We start from the raw sequence: 20,922 nt of genomic DNA on the forward strand, positions 1-20,922 counted from the left end.
TAAAAAAGCCCAGAGGCGTTTTTTTCCCAGGTGTCTTGTCGCAAGAAGGTGGCATTGGAAGATATGGGGATATTAAAGACGCCATGGAAAGGGCAGATTCTCTCCTTAAAAAGGCTTGGGATCCTGTTACATCCAACCTAAAGCCGGCCATGGCCTCCACGGTCGTAGCCAGAAATCTAGAGTGGTGGCTCAACCAGTTCAAGGGACATGTGGGGGCTGGTGCAGCAAGGAAAGATCTCCTGGAGTCTTTCCTGCTGATCCTAAAAGCAGTAAAATACATGGCTGAGGCTTCTGCTGAAACGATCATAATGTCTGCCAGGCGGTTGCCCTTGTCAACTCTACTCAAAGGGCAGTTGGTTGAAAAATTGGTCGGGAAATTCAGCTTCTAAGGCCAAACTTTGTGGTTTGCCCTTTTCAGGTGACTTGCTTTTGGGCCTGAATTGGAAACAATTCTTGACAGAACGGCAGATAAAAAGAAAGCCTTTCCGTCCAAAAAGAAATTGATCCCAAGCAAGGGATTTCGTCCTGTCCCGCAATCCAGCAAAAAGCGTGAACAAGACCTGAGACCCAGATGGGCCTCACAGAAAGGGAAAAAGTGGAATTCTCTTTAAACCTCCTGACAAGCAAGCCCAAAGCAAAGTGACAGCTGCCTTCCAGTGGGGAAAACTTTTAGGGTTCCTCCCACGGTGGGAAGAAGTATCCGCAACCCCCTTTGTAAAGAATATGGTGGCTCAGGGGTACAAGCTGGAGTTCTCGGAGACTCCTCCAAGCAGTTTTTTTTTGTTACTCTCAGGAGATCCGGAATGTCTTGTCAGCATGACCGACACCAGACTCAAGAGTTGTTTCTTCACCTTGTGTGGTGAAGCTTCCTCAATCATGTCTCTGTTACAAGAGCTAATTCAACAGGAAGTACTCATTCAAGTTCCCAAGGAGTAACAAGGCCGTGGGTTTTTTTCACAATTTTTTTTTTTCTGGTAAAGAAACCCTCTGGCAAGTATCGGATGATCCTAAATCTGAAGATTCGGAACGTATCTATCCGGTACAAACATTTCAGGATGGACACCATCTACTCAGTAGCCAAGCTGCTGTCCCCAAACTGCTTTATGGCATCTTTGGATCCAAGGGATGCTTATTTTCTCATCCCAATAAATCAGGACTGTCTGACAGTCAATCTGGGGGTATCGGTCTGGCACCTGCAGTTCAGAGCCCTCCCCTTCGGTCTTTCATCCTCTCCCAGGGTGTTCACCATGGTGATGGCAGATGCCCTGAATCCTTTAAAGGCTGAAGGGTATTTCCATTGTTCTATATCTGGACGATCTGCTAATATTGGCAGAAATCAAAACCAGACGTTGGTACACCTTCAGGAGAAGGTCAGCTATGGAAGACCCAGAAGGCTGTTGCCCAGATGCAGACCAGTCATCAAGGTACAGTCAAGTCAGCTATGGCAGCTCTGGGATTGCTCACGGCTATTATCCCTGCTGTACAGTGGACAAGGCTACGTGCCCGTCTCGTCCAAAGAGCCATTTTGCAGATATGGTCACATCGGGACCCTCGGGAGAAATTTGTCAAAATTTCCACCAAAGCAAAAAGGTCTCTGTGGTGGTGGAGGAATTCCAGAAATCTGGAAAAGGGTCTACAGGGGTCCTTCCATCCGAACAAAAGTCTGACCACGGGTGCCTGGGGCTGGGGAACCCACTGGATGGTCGGACAATGCCAGGGACATGGTCCAAAACAAAGGCCAGGGGGTCATCCAACTGGCGGAAGTTGAAAGCCATCTTCCTAGGTCTAGTGTCCTTTCAACAGGCAGTCAAGGGCCATCATGTCCAAGTTCCCTCGGACAAAATGACAGCGGTAGCCTATGTGTCAAAACAAGGAGGAACAAGAGGCAGACAGCTTTCAGATCTGGCAATCCAGTTGCTCTCCTGGGCGGAGAAAAATCTGGCCTCCTTGTCAGCTGCTCACCTAAAGGATCACAAAACCTTCTGACAGATTTACTGAGCAGAAGAAAAGTACTGGAATCAGAATGGAGTCTGAACCAGAAAGTATTTTTGGAGTTAATGGAAGCCTGGGGACTTCCCCCAGATAGATCTGTTCGCTTGGCAACAGAACACCAAGATCCAAAAATTATTTTCCCTCCACAGGGAAGATCAGGCCTGGGGCTTGGATGCTCTAGCTCATCCATGGGACTTCCCTTTTGTCTAATGCATTTCCCCCATTTAAACTAATTCCATTAGTTCTCAAGAAATTCAGGGAGGAAAAGACCAATTTAATCCTGATCACACCTTTTTGGCCAAAAAGGCATTGGTTTGCTCTCCTGATGAATCTGGCCTTGCGGCCTCCTTGGAAGCTTCCATCCAGGAGTGATCTACTAACACAGGGGAACCTGTTTTATCCAGAGTTAGACCGTTTACAGCTGACAGCATGGTTTCTGAGGAAGACCTCTTAAGAGCCAGAGGCTTGACAGACAAGGTCATCCCTACCCTTCTCTCCAGTAGGAAGAAGGTGACCAGGGACATGTATATGAAAGTCTGGAAAAAGTTTAACTCCTGGTGCTCTAAAAACACTTGTTCTTTGTGTTGCAACAAGAATTACACAAAAACCATGCGATGTGCCCGGAGTCTCGACATGTGCTCCCCCTTTTTATTGCTTCACTCACCAGAAATCTCTCCCCTCAAAACCGGATTGATGCAACCACGCTGTAGCTCCGCCCTGATTACATTGTCGCGACGAAACGTGTAGTTCGGAGCTACAGCGTCATTGCACCAGTTTCAGGTCTGTGGAGCGGATCGTGTCCCGGACTTCCTGTTTTTTATGCTTTTTGATGTCTAACCAAATGTAAGTGCAATTCTATTTATTTTAATCATGGTTTACTTATTTATGCTATGGAGATTGTTTTTGATGCTGAGCCCTGACACCGTGGTCAGCGTATGTGTCCCTGTCATCCGCAGCCCTGCACTGTCCTCCTCCCCCCCCCTCCCCTCCCTGCCTGTCAACTCTCACTGGCGCCGCTCTGCTCCCCTCCCAGGTGATAAAAAAACTGTTATGTTTACACCATCCCCTCTGTTAGATTACAATCTGTATCTTGGTGCCTGTGCTTTATTTAACAAAAAAACAATTTCTACCTGTTTTCTCAGCCATCACGTGACTCCTGACTCTCTCCAAGGTTTTGGTTCCGCCTGCTGGATATGTCAGACGGGGAGAGAAGAGTCGGGAGTAATGTGGGCATCGATGGGCACTGTGAAAACAGGTAGAAATCTGCTTTATTTTTTTTTTTTTTTTAATAATAAAGCACAGGAACTAGGATACAGATTGTAATCTAACAGAGGGGATGGTGTTAACATAACATAGTGGCTTAACAACCACTTTCAAAATTGGCATTCTTTACACTTTTTTTTTTTTTTTTTATAAAGCATGCATTATTTAAAGCGGCACCATATCCACTTTAAATACCCTATTCAATTTCTGACCCTACCTCGGTAGTTAGTTAGTGATAGTGGAGGCAGCTGCACACACACTAATTAATATCTGTCCATAGCGCGGAATCGTCGAACACACTATCATTGCTCTAAGTCATCAACGGTCATGTGATCTCCCAGTTCTTGGTCTTTGAGCCAATGTGGTACTGCTGCAGCATAGAGATGAATGTGTATGTATGTTCATTTATTTATTTTTTTGAAACCCCAATCTTCTCCCTTGAGATGTTCCTAATTCATTAAAGTCTAGAGCCTATCATATTTTTTTTTTTTTTTTTTTTTGCCATATAGAAACATTTAACTGTATTCTGTGTGAATTCTGTACTGACAGAAAAGTTTCCAGCCTACCCCAGCTGGTGGTGCCGTTGGTTATTTCTTAAAAAGATGCTGGTCTGGTCTGTATTAGAGCGGGTAGTATTTTACAGTGGTCTGAACATCTAACCTTTGCTTTGCTCACAGGTGGACTGTCTAGTTCTGCAGTTGCACCGTGTTGGAGAACAGTTGGAGAAGATGAATGAACACAGAATGGATGAGCTCTTTTCCATATTAAGGGATAGTTTCCTACTTCAGAATGGACTGGGATCATTGGCTCAGCTTCTCTTGCTTGAGATGATTGAGTATCGGGCAGCCGGCTGGAAAATGACAGATGCTGCACACAAGTATTACTACAGTGAGATGCCCGATTGACATGGATTTAGTTGCTTTTAAGAAAAGGACCATTATTTAGGTTGTTTCCTGCCAGGGGAGCCAGTACAATCTGCAATAATTTTATTCTAGATTAAGCACAAACGCTTTCCTGATAGGTGTTCGATCACTTGCAGTAATGTTTGACTTTAAAGGGTTTATTTATTAGGGAGTGCAAAATCAGGCTCACTTCTGCATAGGACCTAATGTGATTCTAACCACAGCTTGTTCAGTTAAGCTTTGGAAGCTGATTTGATTTCTATCTAAAAGTGAGCCTGATTTTGTACTCTCCAGATTTAATTAAAAAAGCGATAAGGGTCTGTTCACACATGCTGCTGTTATAGCGCAGTCACTGATGTGCGGTGGGATGCAGCGGGATGACTGCAGTGCTGATGTGTTGGTTGTGGCATACTCCACTGTTAACTTTTTTTTGTAAACGAACTATTGAAATATCACAAGTGACATTTCATTAAGTTGTATTGGCTGCCGCAAGGTGCTCTGAATTGTCCAGGTAGGGGATGAGGCCTTTTGCCTTACCTTGCTGTAGGACTATGTTGGGACTGCACTGGAATGACTGTCCTACCACACCTGTGTCTGTCTACTTTATGGGTTTGTTAATACTAGCAGCAGCCTTGCTGCCTCTCTGAAATCCGCGGTGGATTGCTTTTCAGACAGTAGTAAAGGAGGCGATATGTCACTACCTAATCACATTTTTAAACCCCGCACCACCACATCAGTTGCAACACAGCCGCCAAACATGACAAGGGGTATAATTTTTGACATGACACAAAGCACCAGAGGCGTGGCATGTGTGCAGCCCCACCCCTCTGTTGCATTGTGTTAAGGGGGGCAGTAACACTGTGTCTCAACCACCTATTTTTTTATTTTCTACTCTATTATGTCCTGTCCCTAGCCCTAGTATTCAGCCCAGAGGTTGGATAATAGCAGCTTTGGTCTGAGGCTTCTCACATGGGTACTTTTCTTTGAGGCATGTGCTTTCTCTGGCAGTAAGGTTGTCATTTAGTTGTGCATGATAGATTGGATTCTTGGATGAACCAAAAAGAAAGAAAACCTATGCTTTTTAAAGGTTTCCTTAACCACTTAAGCCCCGGAGGATTTTCCTGCTAAAAGACCAGGGGGTATTTTGCGATTCGGCACTGCGTGACTTTAATGGACAATTGCGCGGTCGTGCGACGCTGTACCTTAACGAATTTGACGTCCTTTTTTCCCACAAACAGAGCTTTCTTTTGGTGGTATTTGATCACCTGTGTGATTTTTTGATCACGCGCTATAAACAAAAAAAGAGCGTCAATTTTGCAAAAATAGCAATATTTTTCACATTTTTTTATATGAAATTCCCCCCAAAAAAAATGTAAAAATCAAAATTTTTTAACATTTTCGGCCAATTTGTTTTATGCTACATATGTTTGGTAAAAAAAATTGCAAAAAGCGTATTTTGATTGGTTTGCGCAAAAGTTATCGCGTTTACTAACAAAGGGTAAGATTTTTGTCATTTTTGTTGTTTTTTTTTTAACGCGTAATGGCGGCGATCTGCGATTTTTTTTTTTTGCGGTATTGCGACATTGCGGCGGACAGATCGGACCCTTGACTGACATTTTTGACACTTTTGGGGTTACCAGTGACATTTCTACAGTAATCAGTGCTATACATATGCACTGTTACTGTAAAAATACACTGGTAGTGAAGGGGTTAACTTTATTTGGGAGGGAGGGGCTGTGTGTGTCCCTAGGGGCGTGCTTTCTACTGTGATTGGCTGTGGCTTCAGCTGTAAGGACACTGATCAACGGATCTACATAGTAGATCCGTGTGATCAGTGTTTTTACACCGAGGAGAATGACAGGTGGCTTGTTCACACAAGCCGCCTGACTTTCTCCCTCTCCCCCGACGATCGCCGAGTGACCGGCGGACATCGGGTCCGCCGGTCACACGCGCAGGGGGGGTCCATGACGGAGCAGGAGCGCGCCTCCGGCGGCGCGCGCTGGCTCCCCAGACCCTCCCAGGCTAGTGACGTTAATTAACGTCACTCTGCCTGGCAGGGGCTGACCGCCGCAGTAAATCTACTTGCGGCGGTCGGCAAGCGGTTAAAGTGGTTGTAAACCTCTGAAATGAACAGAGCATATCCCTCTGTAGTGTGTACCAGCCCTAATCCAAAGCACCTAGTGTGACTTCTGTCTGCTTTCTCTTCCCTCTGTCATTTCTGACAGGTTATCTAGACACCACCTCCTCCAGCACAAGGCAGGTGGTTGACAGCCTCTGCAGTGCATGTTTCTCTAGGAGAGTGTGTACTTTCCTGAGTCTCAGATTACACTCGGCTCTCCTCTTTATGCTGTGCAGTGTGTGACATCAGATCCCTGCTTGCAGGAGCTGAGAAATGGCCTTTTATCTGTGTGTTTTAGGAGGCTGTAGAGGGGAGAGGACTGCAGATAAACAGGTACAACTTATGTAAGAGGATTTGTTTCATCTCTGTGTATCACCTGAGGACAGTCACTTCACTGGGTATATGGAAGGTTTTACAACCATTTTAACTGTGTCAAGCTGCTTGTAGCAAGCATATAAAAATAAGCTTGTGACCTCAGTCTGAAAATACTAGTTGCCTGGCTGGCTTTACTAACCTTATTACTTTAGTAATTAAGAGTCATTTACCCAGAACCATTATCAGCATTGAGAGTTCTGGTTTTGCATGCTAAATATAAAGCAAGTATGGAAGCCAGAAATGACTAGTAATTTCAGCAATGGCAGTGTTTTTAGTAAAGATTTCCTTTAGGTTGTCTGGGCTTCCTCGCTGCCACAGCAGAACAGTTACTTCTTCAGGTAAGGGATCCTGCCTCCTATAATGCAAAGCTTGGAGACTGCTGTCACATGTGGGGCTGATACAGGTGAACATTTTACCTTTCAGGCAATCCAGTGGTAAAGTATTGTTGGCAATGGAAGTGAAGGTAGCTTATGGACAGGTGGTTTAAAACACCTTCACTTGTTCACTTTGTATGGTGTAAATGTGCAGCAATGAAGATTCACCAGCCCTTCCCCTAAAGGTAAGGCATAGCACAGCATGGTGCGACCTAAACTATCTAAGCAATAACAACTTGTTAGGTGGGTGTATTCAAAGCATTCCAGCAATAATTCAGTATCTGTTCATCTTTAAAGTGGGTTTTTGAAAATTGAACAAATGTATGTTATTCTTAACAAAAAAAACTGCTCTTTTAAAGGATAAGTTTACCTTCTAACAAAGAAAAAACATAAATGTAAACTTTTGCAGGTAATGTGCATTTATTATTTTTTGTTTCTGGAAGCTCTAGCTTTGCATGTGGGTCTCCTGCAGATCTTTCAGTACATCCTATACAGGCAAGAGGATACAGTCTGATAGGAAGAGAAAATAACTACCACAGCGCTGTGGTAGTTCATTGAAAACTACAAGCCGACAGGCTGCCGGACCTTGTCCTTTTTTCCTTCCCAGAACAATGTCAATGAGTAATGTGGGTGTAGTCCTGCTCAACTGTTTTGTTTTTAAATTGTGACAGCTAGCAGATCCCTGAATAAGGAGAGGGGTGCAAAGGGCTGTCCGCTCATAACATGTTACACCCTAAATGTAGGGGTAACATTTTACGAAAGGTAAACTTATCCTTTAAGTTTTATTGGGCCCCCTTTGTAATTAAAAGTATAAACAGATCAGATGTTAGATCAGGGGTGTCCAATCTTTTCACTTTCCTGGGCCACACTGGAAGAAGAGAAATGGTCTTCAGCCACACATAAAATAGACTAACAATAAGGCTACCTGATGAAAAGTTCCTTCTGCGGCTCACAGCTGGTAGGTGTGGTTACTGGCCCCAATTTACTATACTGACCGTTCACCGGCTGCCACCTATTCGTGGTTCTCTGCACAGCCAACAATTTACCTGCAGGCAAATCATTGCTTCTCTCAGCGGGTAGGTGCAGCTGTCGGCCCCTTTCCCTATAATTAGTTTGCCAGCGGCCACACCTATTCGCGGCTGTGCAGAGAGCCGCGAATAGGTGTGGCAGCTGGCAAACTAATTATAGGGAAAGGGGCCGACGGCTGCACCTACCCGCTGAGAGAAGCAGGGGGTCAAACATTACCATAAACACACTCCTAAACCTTGTGGACAGCCTTCCCAGAAGAGTTGAAGCTGTTATAGCTCCAAAGGGTGGGCCAACAATATTGAACCCTACGGACTAAGAATGGGATTCCATTAAAGTTCATGTGTGTGTAAAGGCAGGCGTCCCAATACTTTTGGTAATCTAATGTATATCTTTGATGCTTGTGAAGACTTGCACTGCCATAGAGAATAACAGTTGATTTTAGAAATTGCACTTGTATTAGGCATGGTCCCTGTGGGGTGTGCAGGTTGCTTATATGCACTCCTGACTGGGCTATGGGAGCAGGCAGGCACATGGATATTTTCAGGTGTAGTTATTACAGACTACACGGGCAGGCAGCACTAAATGTACCAACTAAATTCTTGCTGAAGCTAGAGTATTCTTACAACCCGGACATGTAGTAACTACCAGGAAGGGGCTTTGTTCTCAGTCCTGGCTCCCAGGCTTTGAGTGATTGTGTTTTTTTTTTTTTCCCACCTTTATGTGGTGCTGACGACAAAAGTTACATTTATTGTGAATAATTTAGAAAGGTGTTTGCTCTTGATTGCAATCTGAAGCAGATACATGGGGCTGTTATTTAATAAAGCAAACATAAGTGACCAATCAAAAAAATGTTATTTGCACTAAATTTGATAAAATCGGATTGGTTGCTTTGTGAAGTTGTACTATTAGGTAATCCCCTGGTTATCTGGATTTAATAAATGATGCATATTTGACACATTCATACAGTTTTATAAGATTTCTTTTCATATTTTACATTTTTGGAAGTTGTAAACTTTTCTGCAGTACCTTTGTAATTCCAACTGTACAGACAAAGGATGCTTTTTTGAATTTTAATACAGATTTTATGTACACAGTTTTGTTTTCTTGACTTATGTATTAAAGTTGAAACATGACAGCTCAGTAGCCTGTGTGTAAATGCAGCTTGTAGGAATTTCAACGAGGGAGCTGGTGGATCACAATGGCGGCCAGAACCTTTTTTTTTTTGTAGAATTTAAAATATTTGTATACAATATAAATAAGAAACTTCTCATAGAAAAAAAAAAAAGTGTTAACACTGCTTACAACTCTTTATTTCCAATTGGCCCTACAGAAAACAATACTAAATTAATTAATGGCCAGCTTACTAGCTTTGGGTTCCCCCTCTACAGCCCGTGACATCTTTGAGTATATGTAATGGTAAAGCCGAACTCCAGGTTCTGTGTTATGTAAAGGGCCATACACACTATAAGATTTTCTGAAGACTTTTCCTTCAGACTTACCTTTTCTATGTAGTGCAAGGGCCTGCCAGATTGCATACAAATGGAAAGTGTTTAGGTTTGACCTCATATTATATGGTTTTGGTAAATCTAAAGGAAAAAGTCTTCAGAAAACCTTATAGTGTGTATGGCCCGTTAAACCAAACTTTTTCAACCAGGATGCCTTGGTAGAATACCTAAAAATTGCCATCAAGCCTGTCCTTTTTTTTGTTTTGTTACGTAAAGCCACAGGTTTGTATTATACAGTATGACAACCTTTACCACCATGCAGACTTTCTGCAAGCATCCTAACACTCCGTAACATCGATAGATAAGAAAAATTGTCAGGTGCCTGAGGAGGTCTTTGTCCCTCCCCATCAACAGAGAGGTCATGTTAGCCAAATGATGGAAAAGAAAAAAACACTGAACTCCTAGAGTGCAAAGATATTTCATATTTTAGAATGGGGTGCCCTGAGATTAAAATTTTGCACAAAGGGTGCCTTGACTGAAAAAAAGGTGGAGAAACACTTAAGACTAAGCTGGCCTAAATAAACTCTTTTAATAGTGAGTGGGTGCACCTGCTGTCAGTAATGTAGGCACTGTATGTAGCATCAGCTGCATAGAGTAACCTTTTCAACACAGAGGAACCCTTGAAATACATTTCTGGTCTCGGGGAACCCCTGCTAAAAATTTAAAATCTACAACTTATGACACATTAGTGTGACAGTCAGTGGGAAGAATGCTCCTTACTCTTCTCATCATTGGGAAGAATTACCCCCTTCCAGATAGCTAAAAGGAACAATGGTGTCATTGGGAACTTATCTGAGAGGCAGAAATTGCCCATTGCTTAAGGAACCCCTAGCAACCTCAGGAGGAACCCTGGTATAGAGCAGTGATCTGGGAACAGTATGTGGACTTCACATCCCCAGAACAAAATACTTTGGCCAAGTGCTGCTCAGCCATTCACAGGAAGCCTTGTGTTTTTGGGAACAAATACAAGGCTTCCTCTGACTGAGGCAGACAAATGACATCACAATCTCCACCTCAGCCAAGCAAAGGAAGCTTTAAATGAATTCATAAAATACAAGGCGTTCTGTGACTGGCTTAGCAGCAACTCAGCCCAACTCTATTTTGGTCCACATATGGGACAGAAAGTCCCAGTACCTCTGCTGAAAATGTTACATGCAATTTGTACGGCTTGGCCCAAAGGAGGAGGGATCAATCCAAAGCAATGTCAGCCCAGGTTTACTATAACCCTGTAAAAACATTGCCCGAATACACAGCGCTTTAAATAGACAATTATTGGGGGGTGTTTATTAAAACTGGAGCACTCAGAATCTGGTGCATGATAGCCAAACAGCTTGTTCAACTAAGCTTTGTCAATAAAACCTGGAAGCCGATTTGTTTCGATGCAGATCTGCACCAGATTTTGCACTCCAGTTTTAGTAAATACTGTCCAATGTCACCTTCTCCTTTCAGTACAAAGTAAGAATGTATGTGTACAGGGCCCCCCTAACAAACTGATGCTTGCCTTGCTACTGCTCCAGTGCCACTCCTTATTACATGGTTGCAGCTGGGACCAGACGAAAGGTGGAGCGGCCACTGCACTCCCTCCTGTCCTATCAGTTGACTGATGAGACTGGAGCATTGTCATATGCTCCCCCATACCTGGAAGCACTGGGTAATTTTCGCTTTTGTTCATTGAAAGACACAGCAGAAATCTTGACCTTTGGGTTATATAGCATCACCTTCAGAAGTTGCACACTGGGGAGTTTGGCCACCATCAGGGGTCACTCTAGCTTTTTGTGTGCCCAATGTCCTACTCCTGAAGGTGTGGCTTCAACCCAATGACCAGGGGATCAAGATCTCCACTGATTCCTTCAATGAACACCATAAAAAAAGAAAAAAAAAATAATCCATTTTTTGTGGCTAGAGCTACTGAAGTAATCTGCTGGCAAGGTGAATATCATGGTTCACAGACAGGCTTTTGCAGACACTAGGGGTTATTTACTAAAAAACTGGAGCATGTAAAATCTGGTGCAGTTCTGCATAGAAACCAATAAGCAGGTTTTATTGTCAAAGCCTTATTGAACAAGCTGAAGTTAGAAGCTGATTGGCTGCCATGCACACCTGCACCAGTTTTAGTAAATCAACCCCTGTGTCACTTTGCCGTGCATGGATAAGGTTAAAGTCTCTCTTTATTAGTACTCCTCTATACACAGATCAGCCATAACTTTATGACCACTGACAGGTAAAGTGAATAAAACAATTGTTTGTTTCAATGGCATCTAAAATGTCAGTGGAATATCTAAGGCATTAGGTAAACATATTGGCCCTGAAAATGTGTTGAAAGCAAAAAGAAAAGGGCAATGCAGTTGTGTAGGGGGCTGTGGAACCACAGACTAGTCAGGGTACCCATGCTGACCCGTGTCCACAACCAAAAGCTCCTACAATGAACACTCTACAGTGGAACTGGACCATGGAGCAATGGAAGGTAGTTTGGTCTGATAAATTAAATTTTCTTTTACATCGTGTTAATAGCTGGGTGCGTGTGTGGCGCTTACTTGAGGGAGAGATGTCACTAGGATGCACCATGGGACGAAGGCAAGCTGGCAGAGGCAGTGTGATGCTTTGGTATATATACTGCTGGGAATCCTTGGGTCTTGCCGTTTTATGTGGATGTTACTTGACGTGTACCACCTACCTAAAACATTGTTGCTGACCAAATACATCCTTTCATGGAAATGGTATCCCCTGATGGCAGTGGCCTCTTTCAGCAGAATAATGTGACCTGCCACACTGCAAAAATGGCTCAAGAGTAGTTTGATGAACACAACAAGAAGTTCAAGCTGTTAACTTGGCCTCCAAATCTCAATCTAACCAAGCATCTGTTGGATGTACTGGAAAACCAAGTCTGATCCATGGAGGCCCTACTTCACAACTTCTGACTTAAAGAATCTGCTACTTAAGTCTTGGTGTTAATACCACAGCATACCTTCAGAAGTATAGTGGCGTCCATGCTTCAATGAGTCAGGGCTGTTTTGGTGTATTTTGAGTCATGCAGGACCTTATTGATTAGCCCACTGAATGCAGAAATAGTCTCTCTCTAATTGTAAAAAATCAATAGTTACACAGAATGCCTAAACAGAATATTTATTCTGTAGAAACAAACACTAGAAACTTATTTACAGTAAGAATCTGCACGCTGGAAATAAATTGACTCACATTTTATACATCTAGTAAGGTTTTCACCTTGGCTGAAAGGACAGAAAAAACAAAATGGCTAAGTTCGAAGAAAAGGTGAAAAAGAAGTAACTTGCACTTAAAATGGAGCTCAACTCCTACCAAATGAGGGACCATCAATGTACTGGAGGAGGGCGCTGTGGTGGGTAAGTCTGCTATAATGTGCAAATATCCTGTACATACTTGCACACTATGGAAAAAGCCCTGAGCGCTGTCAGCGATGGTGCCAGTTTTTAAAAGATGCAATCCTCTGGCCTGGTACCAATTCCCTATTCTAGACACATGCTTTTTCCGGTCCTTGTCCTTGAACGGTCACTGTATATTTGTGTACTGATAGGGGAGCGCAGCCACTTTTACCACCAGCGGAAGTGAGCATATGCCCTGTTGGACTCGGCCATTTTATGTAGCTCATGTTTTTTCTTGACAATACTTCCTTCCCCAATGGAACTCTGCAGGATAAGGTCAGCAAGTTTATCATACATCCGCGTTCGCTTAACCTTCTTCTCTCGGCATGCTGAAATTATCCACTTCATGGCCAAGAAGCGACGTCTATTATCGGTCAGCGGTGTGGGTACCTGTAACAAAAAACAAGTTAATGGGGCATGTGAAATGTGTGGGGCATGTGAAATGTGTGTGTCATAGGACAGGTGATGTCACATGTCAGTACCTGATAAGATTTCCCTCCTCTTAAGATGCTTGTGAGGCCAATGATGGGCTGGCAGTTGTCCATCGCTTGATGAAAGATAGTGTAAGGATTGCATTCAATACTTTCCCTCTCATCAGGGGAGGCTTTGTGATATTTCTCCAACTGCGTTCGCTTGATTTTCTCTAAGGTCTAAAGAGAACAATAGTCAAACACTGGTGATGGATTATGGAGCACAAATAAATCGGTTTTACTATTTTATAGACCCCGGGTCAGCAACCCGTCGATGACAATTTACCCATCGACTGTGGGTTGGTGAATGGGTAGATCGTGAGCACTCGCTGACCCCCCTTACCTCAGCACCAATCTTTTAATCCAGCTTCCTCTGCCCTGCTTATCCTTCCTCACAGCACAGCAGAAATAGGAAGGCAGCTCAGAACAGAGGGTGGGAGCTGGCCAAGTTAACCAGCAGAGATGATTGGTTGCTAGGCAGTCCTAGCAACCAATCACCAGCTTATTATGGAAAGTTATCTCTGGCTCCCGCCCCCTGTCCAGTGCTGTGCTGCCTTCCGCTTCTGTTCTGTCTACACCTCTATAGGTAGGAGAATGAATCCACTACTCTGACATTGACACTGGTGTGTGTGTGTGTTGGGGGGGAGGAGGAGGATGGTGGATAAAGTGGGGTGGAGGGCACTATTTTGGGAAAGAAGGGTATGACGTGAAAGGGGCAGAGGGTATTGCTATGGGGATGTGAAATGGGCGTCTAAAGGTTAGTGGGGACAGGGGGAGAGAGAGAATGAATATGTGAAGGGAGGCAGAGGACATTGCTATTGTGGGGGTGGGCAGAAGACACTACTGGGGATGTGAAAGGGGGCAGAGGCCACTACTGTGGGCAGGGCCAGTCCCAGTATTAGGCAGCCAACATAGGGTGCTAGGGTGGGGTGGTAAAATCCAAATCCCCAGCCACTTGCAGCTGAGGCAAACAGGGCTCCTAAAAAAACTGACACTTTCCACTGCTCTGTCGACACCATTTACTTTTAAGTTTATATTTTTACAGTTACGTTTTATCATATTTTTCCTTACTATTTAGTTAGGCCTTGCTATTTAAATGTAAAAAAAAAAAAGGGGGGCACTAAACACCGGTGATCTTTGATCTCTCATGTTATTCGGGTAGATCTCCTCCTCTCAAAGGTTGCCTACCCCTGTACTAGACGGAAGGGAATTGATGTCCAACAGCTGAATGCTTTATACAATGCTTTATTTGTTCTGCATGTTCAATTTGCATTTTTAAAAATTCCCAAAAACGCCAGTAAAAATCGCCACACTCAGGTGTGAATAGAGCCTAACATCAGAGATCAATAAAGTATTTTTACTTTGTGTAAATATAAATTGACAAATTAGACTTACCTTGTTCATGATGGTTCTTGACAGGATCTTGTTGCCACTCTTCATCATCATATTTGTGAATTTACTAGAAATATATAGTAGTTAATGAATGCAGTACCTGGCTTAAAACAACAAATTATAACCTTCTATGTGAAGATTGTTTATAAAGTCACAAAACAGGAAAGCGTAAGATGGACTGACCTAATGAAAGTAACTTCAGACCAAACATTGTTCTGCAGAGAAAAGTTATCCTCACAGCAGGTTTTAATTGTGGTTTGTGTTCTGCTTGGCCAGAAATTCTGTCACCGAAACAGGATGCAAAAGGGAAATCTATCCAATTGGGTCACACCCACTGCAATAAAAACATTTCTCTATCGTTCATTGACGGATGCAGTTCTCACTGATTTATATCAGTAGGGTTATACTGCCCCCTACAGGAGTAGGACACTAGGCAGAGAAAAGTTCTGGCTACGCCCATGGGCAGTCCCGGAGGAGACACCCTCTCTCTTCCTGCATAGGATGTCAGTTTTAATCTGCCTAGTCAGGAGTAAGGACCTAGTTTCCTGCTGGGATCTTTGGTCCTGGCATGGAAGTAATTTTTTTTTATGTAGATTTTTTTTTAGCTAGTCTTTTTTTCTCCGGAACTTTTTTCCTGTGAGATCTTTGAGCAATTATGCCGGGCTGGATCCTTATATCCAGTGGTCACCCCAGTCTGGCCATTGAGCGCGCGCAGGCCTTAGCTCTGCGCTGGGTTGGCCGCGACATAGTCCCACTGGACACCAGTGGCGTGGGGTCCTGTCATGAGATGGCGCCTGCCTGTGTTCCCGGTATGGTGAGTAAACCTAGCCCCCCCCCCCCTCCCTTCCCTGGCGGATTTTGGGGTGGACGCGGGCCATCGCTCTGTGTATGCACCACGCAATTTTCAACCAGTTCCCACATCTGCAAATGCACTGTGTTTTTAAATGTGTGGGGATACCATTAAGAATAAATAGCAGCCCCACACATCTGTAAAGAGCAGCGCTATTTAGCTGTGAGTAGTTTCGGGTGCGGGAACAGTTGCGATTCCTGCACCCGCAACCACCTACATTATTGTGATCCTAGCCTTAGACTAGGGTTCCTTGAGACTAAATATACTTTCAAAGTGTGCCTTGACTGACAAAAGGTTGAGAAACACTGCTCTATACCAATACTTGGTTGGGGGTCCTTTTGCATGAATTATTGCATCAATGTAGTGGAGGCGATCAGCCTGTGGCACTGCTGAGGTGTTATGGAAGCCCAGGTTGCTTTGATAGCAGCCTTTAGCTCATCTGCATTGTTTGGTCTGGGGTCTCATCTTCTTCTTGACAATACCCTACAGATTCTCTATGGGGTTTAGGTCAGGCAGGTTTGCTGGCCAATCAAGCACAGTGATACCATGATCATTAAACCAGGTATTGGTACTTTTGTCAGTGTGGGCAGGTGCCAAGTCTCCATAAAGCTGATCAGCAGATGGAAGCATGAAGTGCTCTAGAATTTCCTGGTAGAGGGATGCGCTGACTTTGGACTTGATAAAACACAGTGTACCAACACCAGCAGATGACATGGCTCCCCAAATCAGCACTGACTGTAGAAAATGTTGCGTTTCATTTGGAAATCAAGGTCCCGGAGTCTGGAGGAAGAGTGGAGAGGTGCTGGTGTTGGCCCACTGTGTTTTATCAAGTCCAAAGTCAGTGCAGCCCTCTACCAGGAAATTCTAGAGCACTTCATGCTTCCCTCTGCTGACCAGCTTTATGGAGATGCTGATTTCATTTTCCAGCAGGACTTGGCACCTGCACACACTTCCAAACCTACCAATACCTGGTTTAATGATTGTGGTATCACTGTTCTTGATTGGCCAGCAAACTCGCTTGAACTAAACTGAAAGAATCTGTGGGGTATTGGCAAGAGGAAGATGAGAGACACCAGACCCAACAATGCAGACAAGCTGAAAGCTTCTATCAAAGAAACCTGGGCTTCCATAATACCTCATCAGTGCCACAGGCTGATCGCCTCCTTGCTATGCCACGCTGATACAGTAATTCATGCAAAAAGAGCCCCGACCAAGAATTGAGTGCATACTATACTGTACATGGACATAATTTTCAGTAAGCCAACATCTCAGTATTAAAAATTATTTTTTATTGGTCTTCTGTAATGTTATAATTTTATGAGATACTACATTTTGGGTTTTCATTAGCTGTAAGCCATAATCCTCAAAATGTTAATGCTTGAAATATATCACTCTGTGTATAATGCATCTATAGAAAAAAATATTAGTTTCACTTTTTGAAATGAATTACTGAAATAAATGAACTTTTTAACCACTTTACTACCAGTCACGTAACCTCTACGTCGGCTGACTTTGAGTGGTTATACCGGGATGATGCCTCTAGCTAGAGGCATCATCCCGGTACCGTTGTTTGAAGCCGACGGTCGGCTTTCCGTCGGTAACGATCGATGCGGCTCGGGAGCCGCTCAATCGTTACCCGGGGGGGCGGGAGGGGACGTCCCCCCCCCTCCCGCCGCCTTCCGCGGCTTTGCTCGGGGCTACAGTCCCACCGGGAGCCCCGAGCACCCAGCCGGCACGTCCGCCGGCTGGATGGAGTCCCGATGAATGCCGGAAACGGCATCGATCGGGTCTCCGATGACGTAACCCGGAGGCGGCGTCCATGACGTCACGTCCGGGTTACTGTGCTGCAAAAGGCGGCAGATTTGAAAAACGGCTGTATGCAAAAATGCCGTTTTCGGCGTTTTGCATACAGGGAAGTGTAGTGGAGGGGTCTAGGGTCTTTTAGACCCTCGATCCCTCCATAAAGTGTACCTGTCACGACATATTGCTGTCACCAGGGATGTTTACATTGCTTGTGACAGCAATAAAAGTGATCAGATTTTTTTTTTTTTAAAAACCTGTAATAAAGTTTAAAAAAAAAGAAAAAATAAATAGGAAAAAAAAAAAAAAAAAATTTAGCCGTCCCCTTCACCGTTAGCTCGCGCACAAAAAAAAACGTATACGCAAGTCGAGCCGCAAATGAAATCGCTGTTCAAACCACACATGTGAGGTATCGCCGCGATCGCCAGAGCGTGGGCAATAATTAAAAAAAAAGAGCTACACTCTAACTCTAAACTGGTAACCGTTAAATAAATTTAAAGCGTCGCAGATTGAGATCTCTATTGACCGTAGTTTGTCGCCATCCCACGGGGGGGCGCAATTTTAAACCGTAACATGTTTGGTATCTATTTACTCGGCGTGACATCATCTTTCACAATATACAAAAAAAATGGGCTAACTTTACTGTTTAGTATTTTTTAAATGCAGTGAAATGTGATTTTTCAAATTTTTTCCAAAAAAATGGCGTTTTAAAGACCGCTGCGCAAATACCGCGTGACAAAAAATTTTGCAATGACCGACATTTTATTCTCCAGAGTCTTTGCTAAAAAAATATATATAATGTTTGGGGGTTCTAAGTAGTTTTCTAGGAAAAAATACTGATTTTAACTTGTGAACAAAAAGTGTCCGAAATAGGGCTGGGGCTAAAGTGGTTAATAATATTCTAATTTTTTGAGATGCCCCTGTATATGTTTTTTTTGCTGCCAGTGTCCCCATTGAAAAAAATTTCTCTGCATTTTGAGCCACAGTAACTACCATCATTGTGACAGAAGTAAAAATTCTGCAACAATATTAATTAAAGAATTAAAAAAAATTCAATTAAAATAATACCCTTCCCTACTCCATACAAGACAAAATTGGTTGTAGTTTGACCTCAATTACCAGTAGTAGGGTCTATGCAGGTGACAGTGCTATATGTAAAAAAGAATAAAGCTGTATCTACAGAAAAGAAGACCCCTTAACACCTGGACTACTTTTAGGTGAATTTCTTTGCCGTTCCTAAATGTACAGCAGTAGTGGAGTGGTGGACGTATACAAAACGGCATGTCAGAAAACTCCCCATTAGAGGGGCCCTTAACCACTTGCTTACCGCCTTATAACAGTGTTTCTGCTACAGGGCGGCAGCTGGGGGCAGGATCACATAGATTTTATAAGTACTGTAGTTTGTCATCATTCCATGAGCGTACGCAATTTTAAAGCATGACATGTTAGGTATACGTGATGCTGCACTTCTTCCTGCAGGGGGTGCACGCATGTCGCGTCTGCTGTGATTATTGCCCTCAAATGCCTGGCACCCACTGATCATCGGGCAGAGACTCAGAACAAAGCTCTGCCTATGTAAACAAGACAGATTACCTGTCTGACAGGGGGGGGGGAAGGGATAGATTTTGTGTTCCTGCAAAGCAGGAACTAAAAGCTATCTCTTCCCCTAGTAAAAACAGTAAACACAAACACTGGACAGGCACACAGTTAACCCTTTGATCACCCTAGATGTTTAACCACTTCCCAGCCAGTTATTAGTACAGTAAGTTACTGTAACAGTGCATATTTTTAGCACTGATTACTGTATTAGTGTCACTGGTTCCCGCAAGTGTCAATAGTGTCAGTTAGTGTCCAACTGTCTGCCGCAATATCGCAGTCCCGCTCTAAGTTGCTGATCTCCACCATTGCAAGTATAAAAAAAATTCCAGTATATACATTACAGTTTGTAGACAAAGTTTGTGTAAACCAATCAAATAACGCTTTGTGGAATTTATTTTTTACCAAAAACAAGTAGCAGAATACATATTGGCATTTTGTATTGGATATGTTTTATAGCAGATAGTTTTTAATTGCCGGTCTTTTTTGTTTATAGCGCAAAAAAAAAAAAAAAAAAGGCAGAGGTGATCAACTACCACCAAAAAAAAGTTCTATTTAAGGGGGGAAAAATGACAAATTTTATTTGGATACAGCCTTGCATGACCGTGAAATTGCCAGTTAAAGTAACAGTGCCGTATCGCAAAAAATGGCCTGGTAATGAAAGGGGGTAAATAATCTGGAGGCCAAGTGGTTAATGCCATTGGACAGCTCAGATCACAATTACAGTGAACAGAGCCAAGTGGCCCTGTACCTTGTAATCACAAATGTAAGTTGTAATACTGTTTATACATAAGAGCCCTTCTTTTCACAAAGGAGGAAGGGGGAAAGCAGTATTTTATCAATGAAGACTGAACAAAGGATCAGCAGCATATTCAATGGTGAGGGGTTTTAACCAATTGCAGGATTGTTTAACCCTTTTTATGCCCCCCTCTAACATCTCCTTTCCATCTTGCCTCTCTATGCGACCTGTATATTAACCCCTTCACCACCTCCTCCCTCTATGTATGCTCTGTATATGAATGATGCGCTGTATCTAGTGCACCATTACCAAGCTTCATGTTTTAACCCCCTCAATATCAGCAGTTCTATATATATATATATATCTCCATATCCCTGGGGTGTCAAAAAAAGGTCAATTCAGTGATGTCTATACTCTGACAATTTCATTTGAAATGGTTTGTAACAAAAAAAAGGTATGATGACGTAATGGAAGTTAAGGGTAATGTAAAACACACAAACTTTTTTTGGTCCTTTCCTTTTCATATTAAAAAATAATGTTGCAAATATTCTACAGCCATATTACTAAGAAGTCAAAACCATTTGAATAAGATAAACTACCTGACTACTTTTACAATGACAAATACTAGCCATATAAAACTTCTACAGAAATAGTCCTGTATGCAGGTGTCCCCTCCCAGCCTCCAACAAGATTTCATTTTTCAAGACAATATGAAAAGGACAATGTACTTAGTTGCTATGGGTAATACCTGTTTTTTGAAGTGTCTTACCAACTGGACAAAATGGGAGGGTGAATGAAACAAAGATCAAACATGCAGATACCCTGTTTCCCTAAAAAATAAGACCTACCCCGAAAATAAGACCTAGCATGATTTTCAGAGATGGCTGAAAAATAAGCCCTACCCCGAAAATAAGCCCTAGTAAAATCCTTGATCTCAGCCCCTACCTCTGCAGTATTCAGAGAGGGAAAGTAGAGCTCCAGAGGGTCACGTGAGCGCCCAGCGGCGCTGTAAAGAAGGTATTTTCCACAATAAAGTTACAAAAAGGAGACACACTGCACATTATATAATCTTTTTACAAAATCGATTACATAATTTTACAATGACTTTATCCAAGGTT

General features: G+C 43.1%; 2 protein-coding genes across 3 annotated transcripts in view; one reads left to right on the forward strand and one right to left on the reverse strand.

The window, feature by feature from the left end:
- Positions 1-4,395, forward strand: part of MIF4GD (MIF4G domain containing) — a 165,842-nt gene extending 161,447 nt beyond the window's left edge. For both annotated transcript variants that reach the window (XM_082271914.1, XM_082271913.1), the window contains one exon: positions 3,933-4,395. In XM_082271914.1, coding sequence (XP_082128040.1) covers positions 3,933-4,160 — 228 coding nt within the window. In that variant the 3' untranslated portion in view covers positions 4,161-4,395. The remainder of the gene's footprint in view (positions 1-3,932) is intronic.
- An 8,677-nt stretch (positions 4,396-13,072) lies between these two features.
- The window catches only part of MRPS7 (mitochondrial ribosomal protein S7), a 41,138-nt gene continuing 33,288 nt past the window's right edge, over positions 13,073-20,922 (reverse strand). Inside the window, exons 3-5 of the mRNA XM_082271909.1 lie at positions 14,823-14,886; positions 13,440-13,607; positions 13,073-13,347 (exon numbers count right to left, since the gene is read on the reverse strand). Of these exons, the coding sequence (XP_082128035.1) occupies positions 13,126-13,347; positions 13,440-13,607; positions 14,823-14,886 (454 nt within the window). The 3' untranslated portion in view covers positions 13,073-13,125. The remainder of the gene's footprint in view (positions 13,348-13,439; positions 13,608-14,822; positions 14,887-20,922) is intronic.

The sequence above is a fragment of the Pelophylax lessonae genome (assembly GCF_965119305.1).
Source record: "Pelophylax lessonae genome assembly, chromosome: 11".
Lineage (NCBI taxonomy): Eukaryota > Metazoa > Chordata > Amphibia > Anura > Ranidae > Pelophylax > Pelophylax lessonae.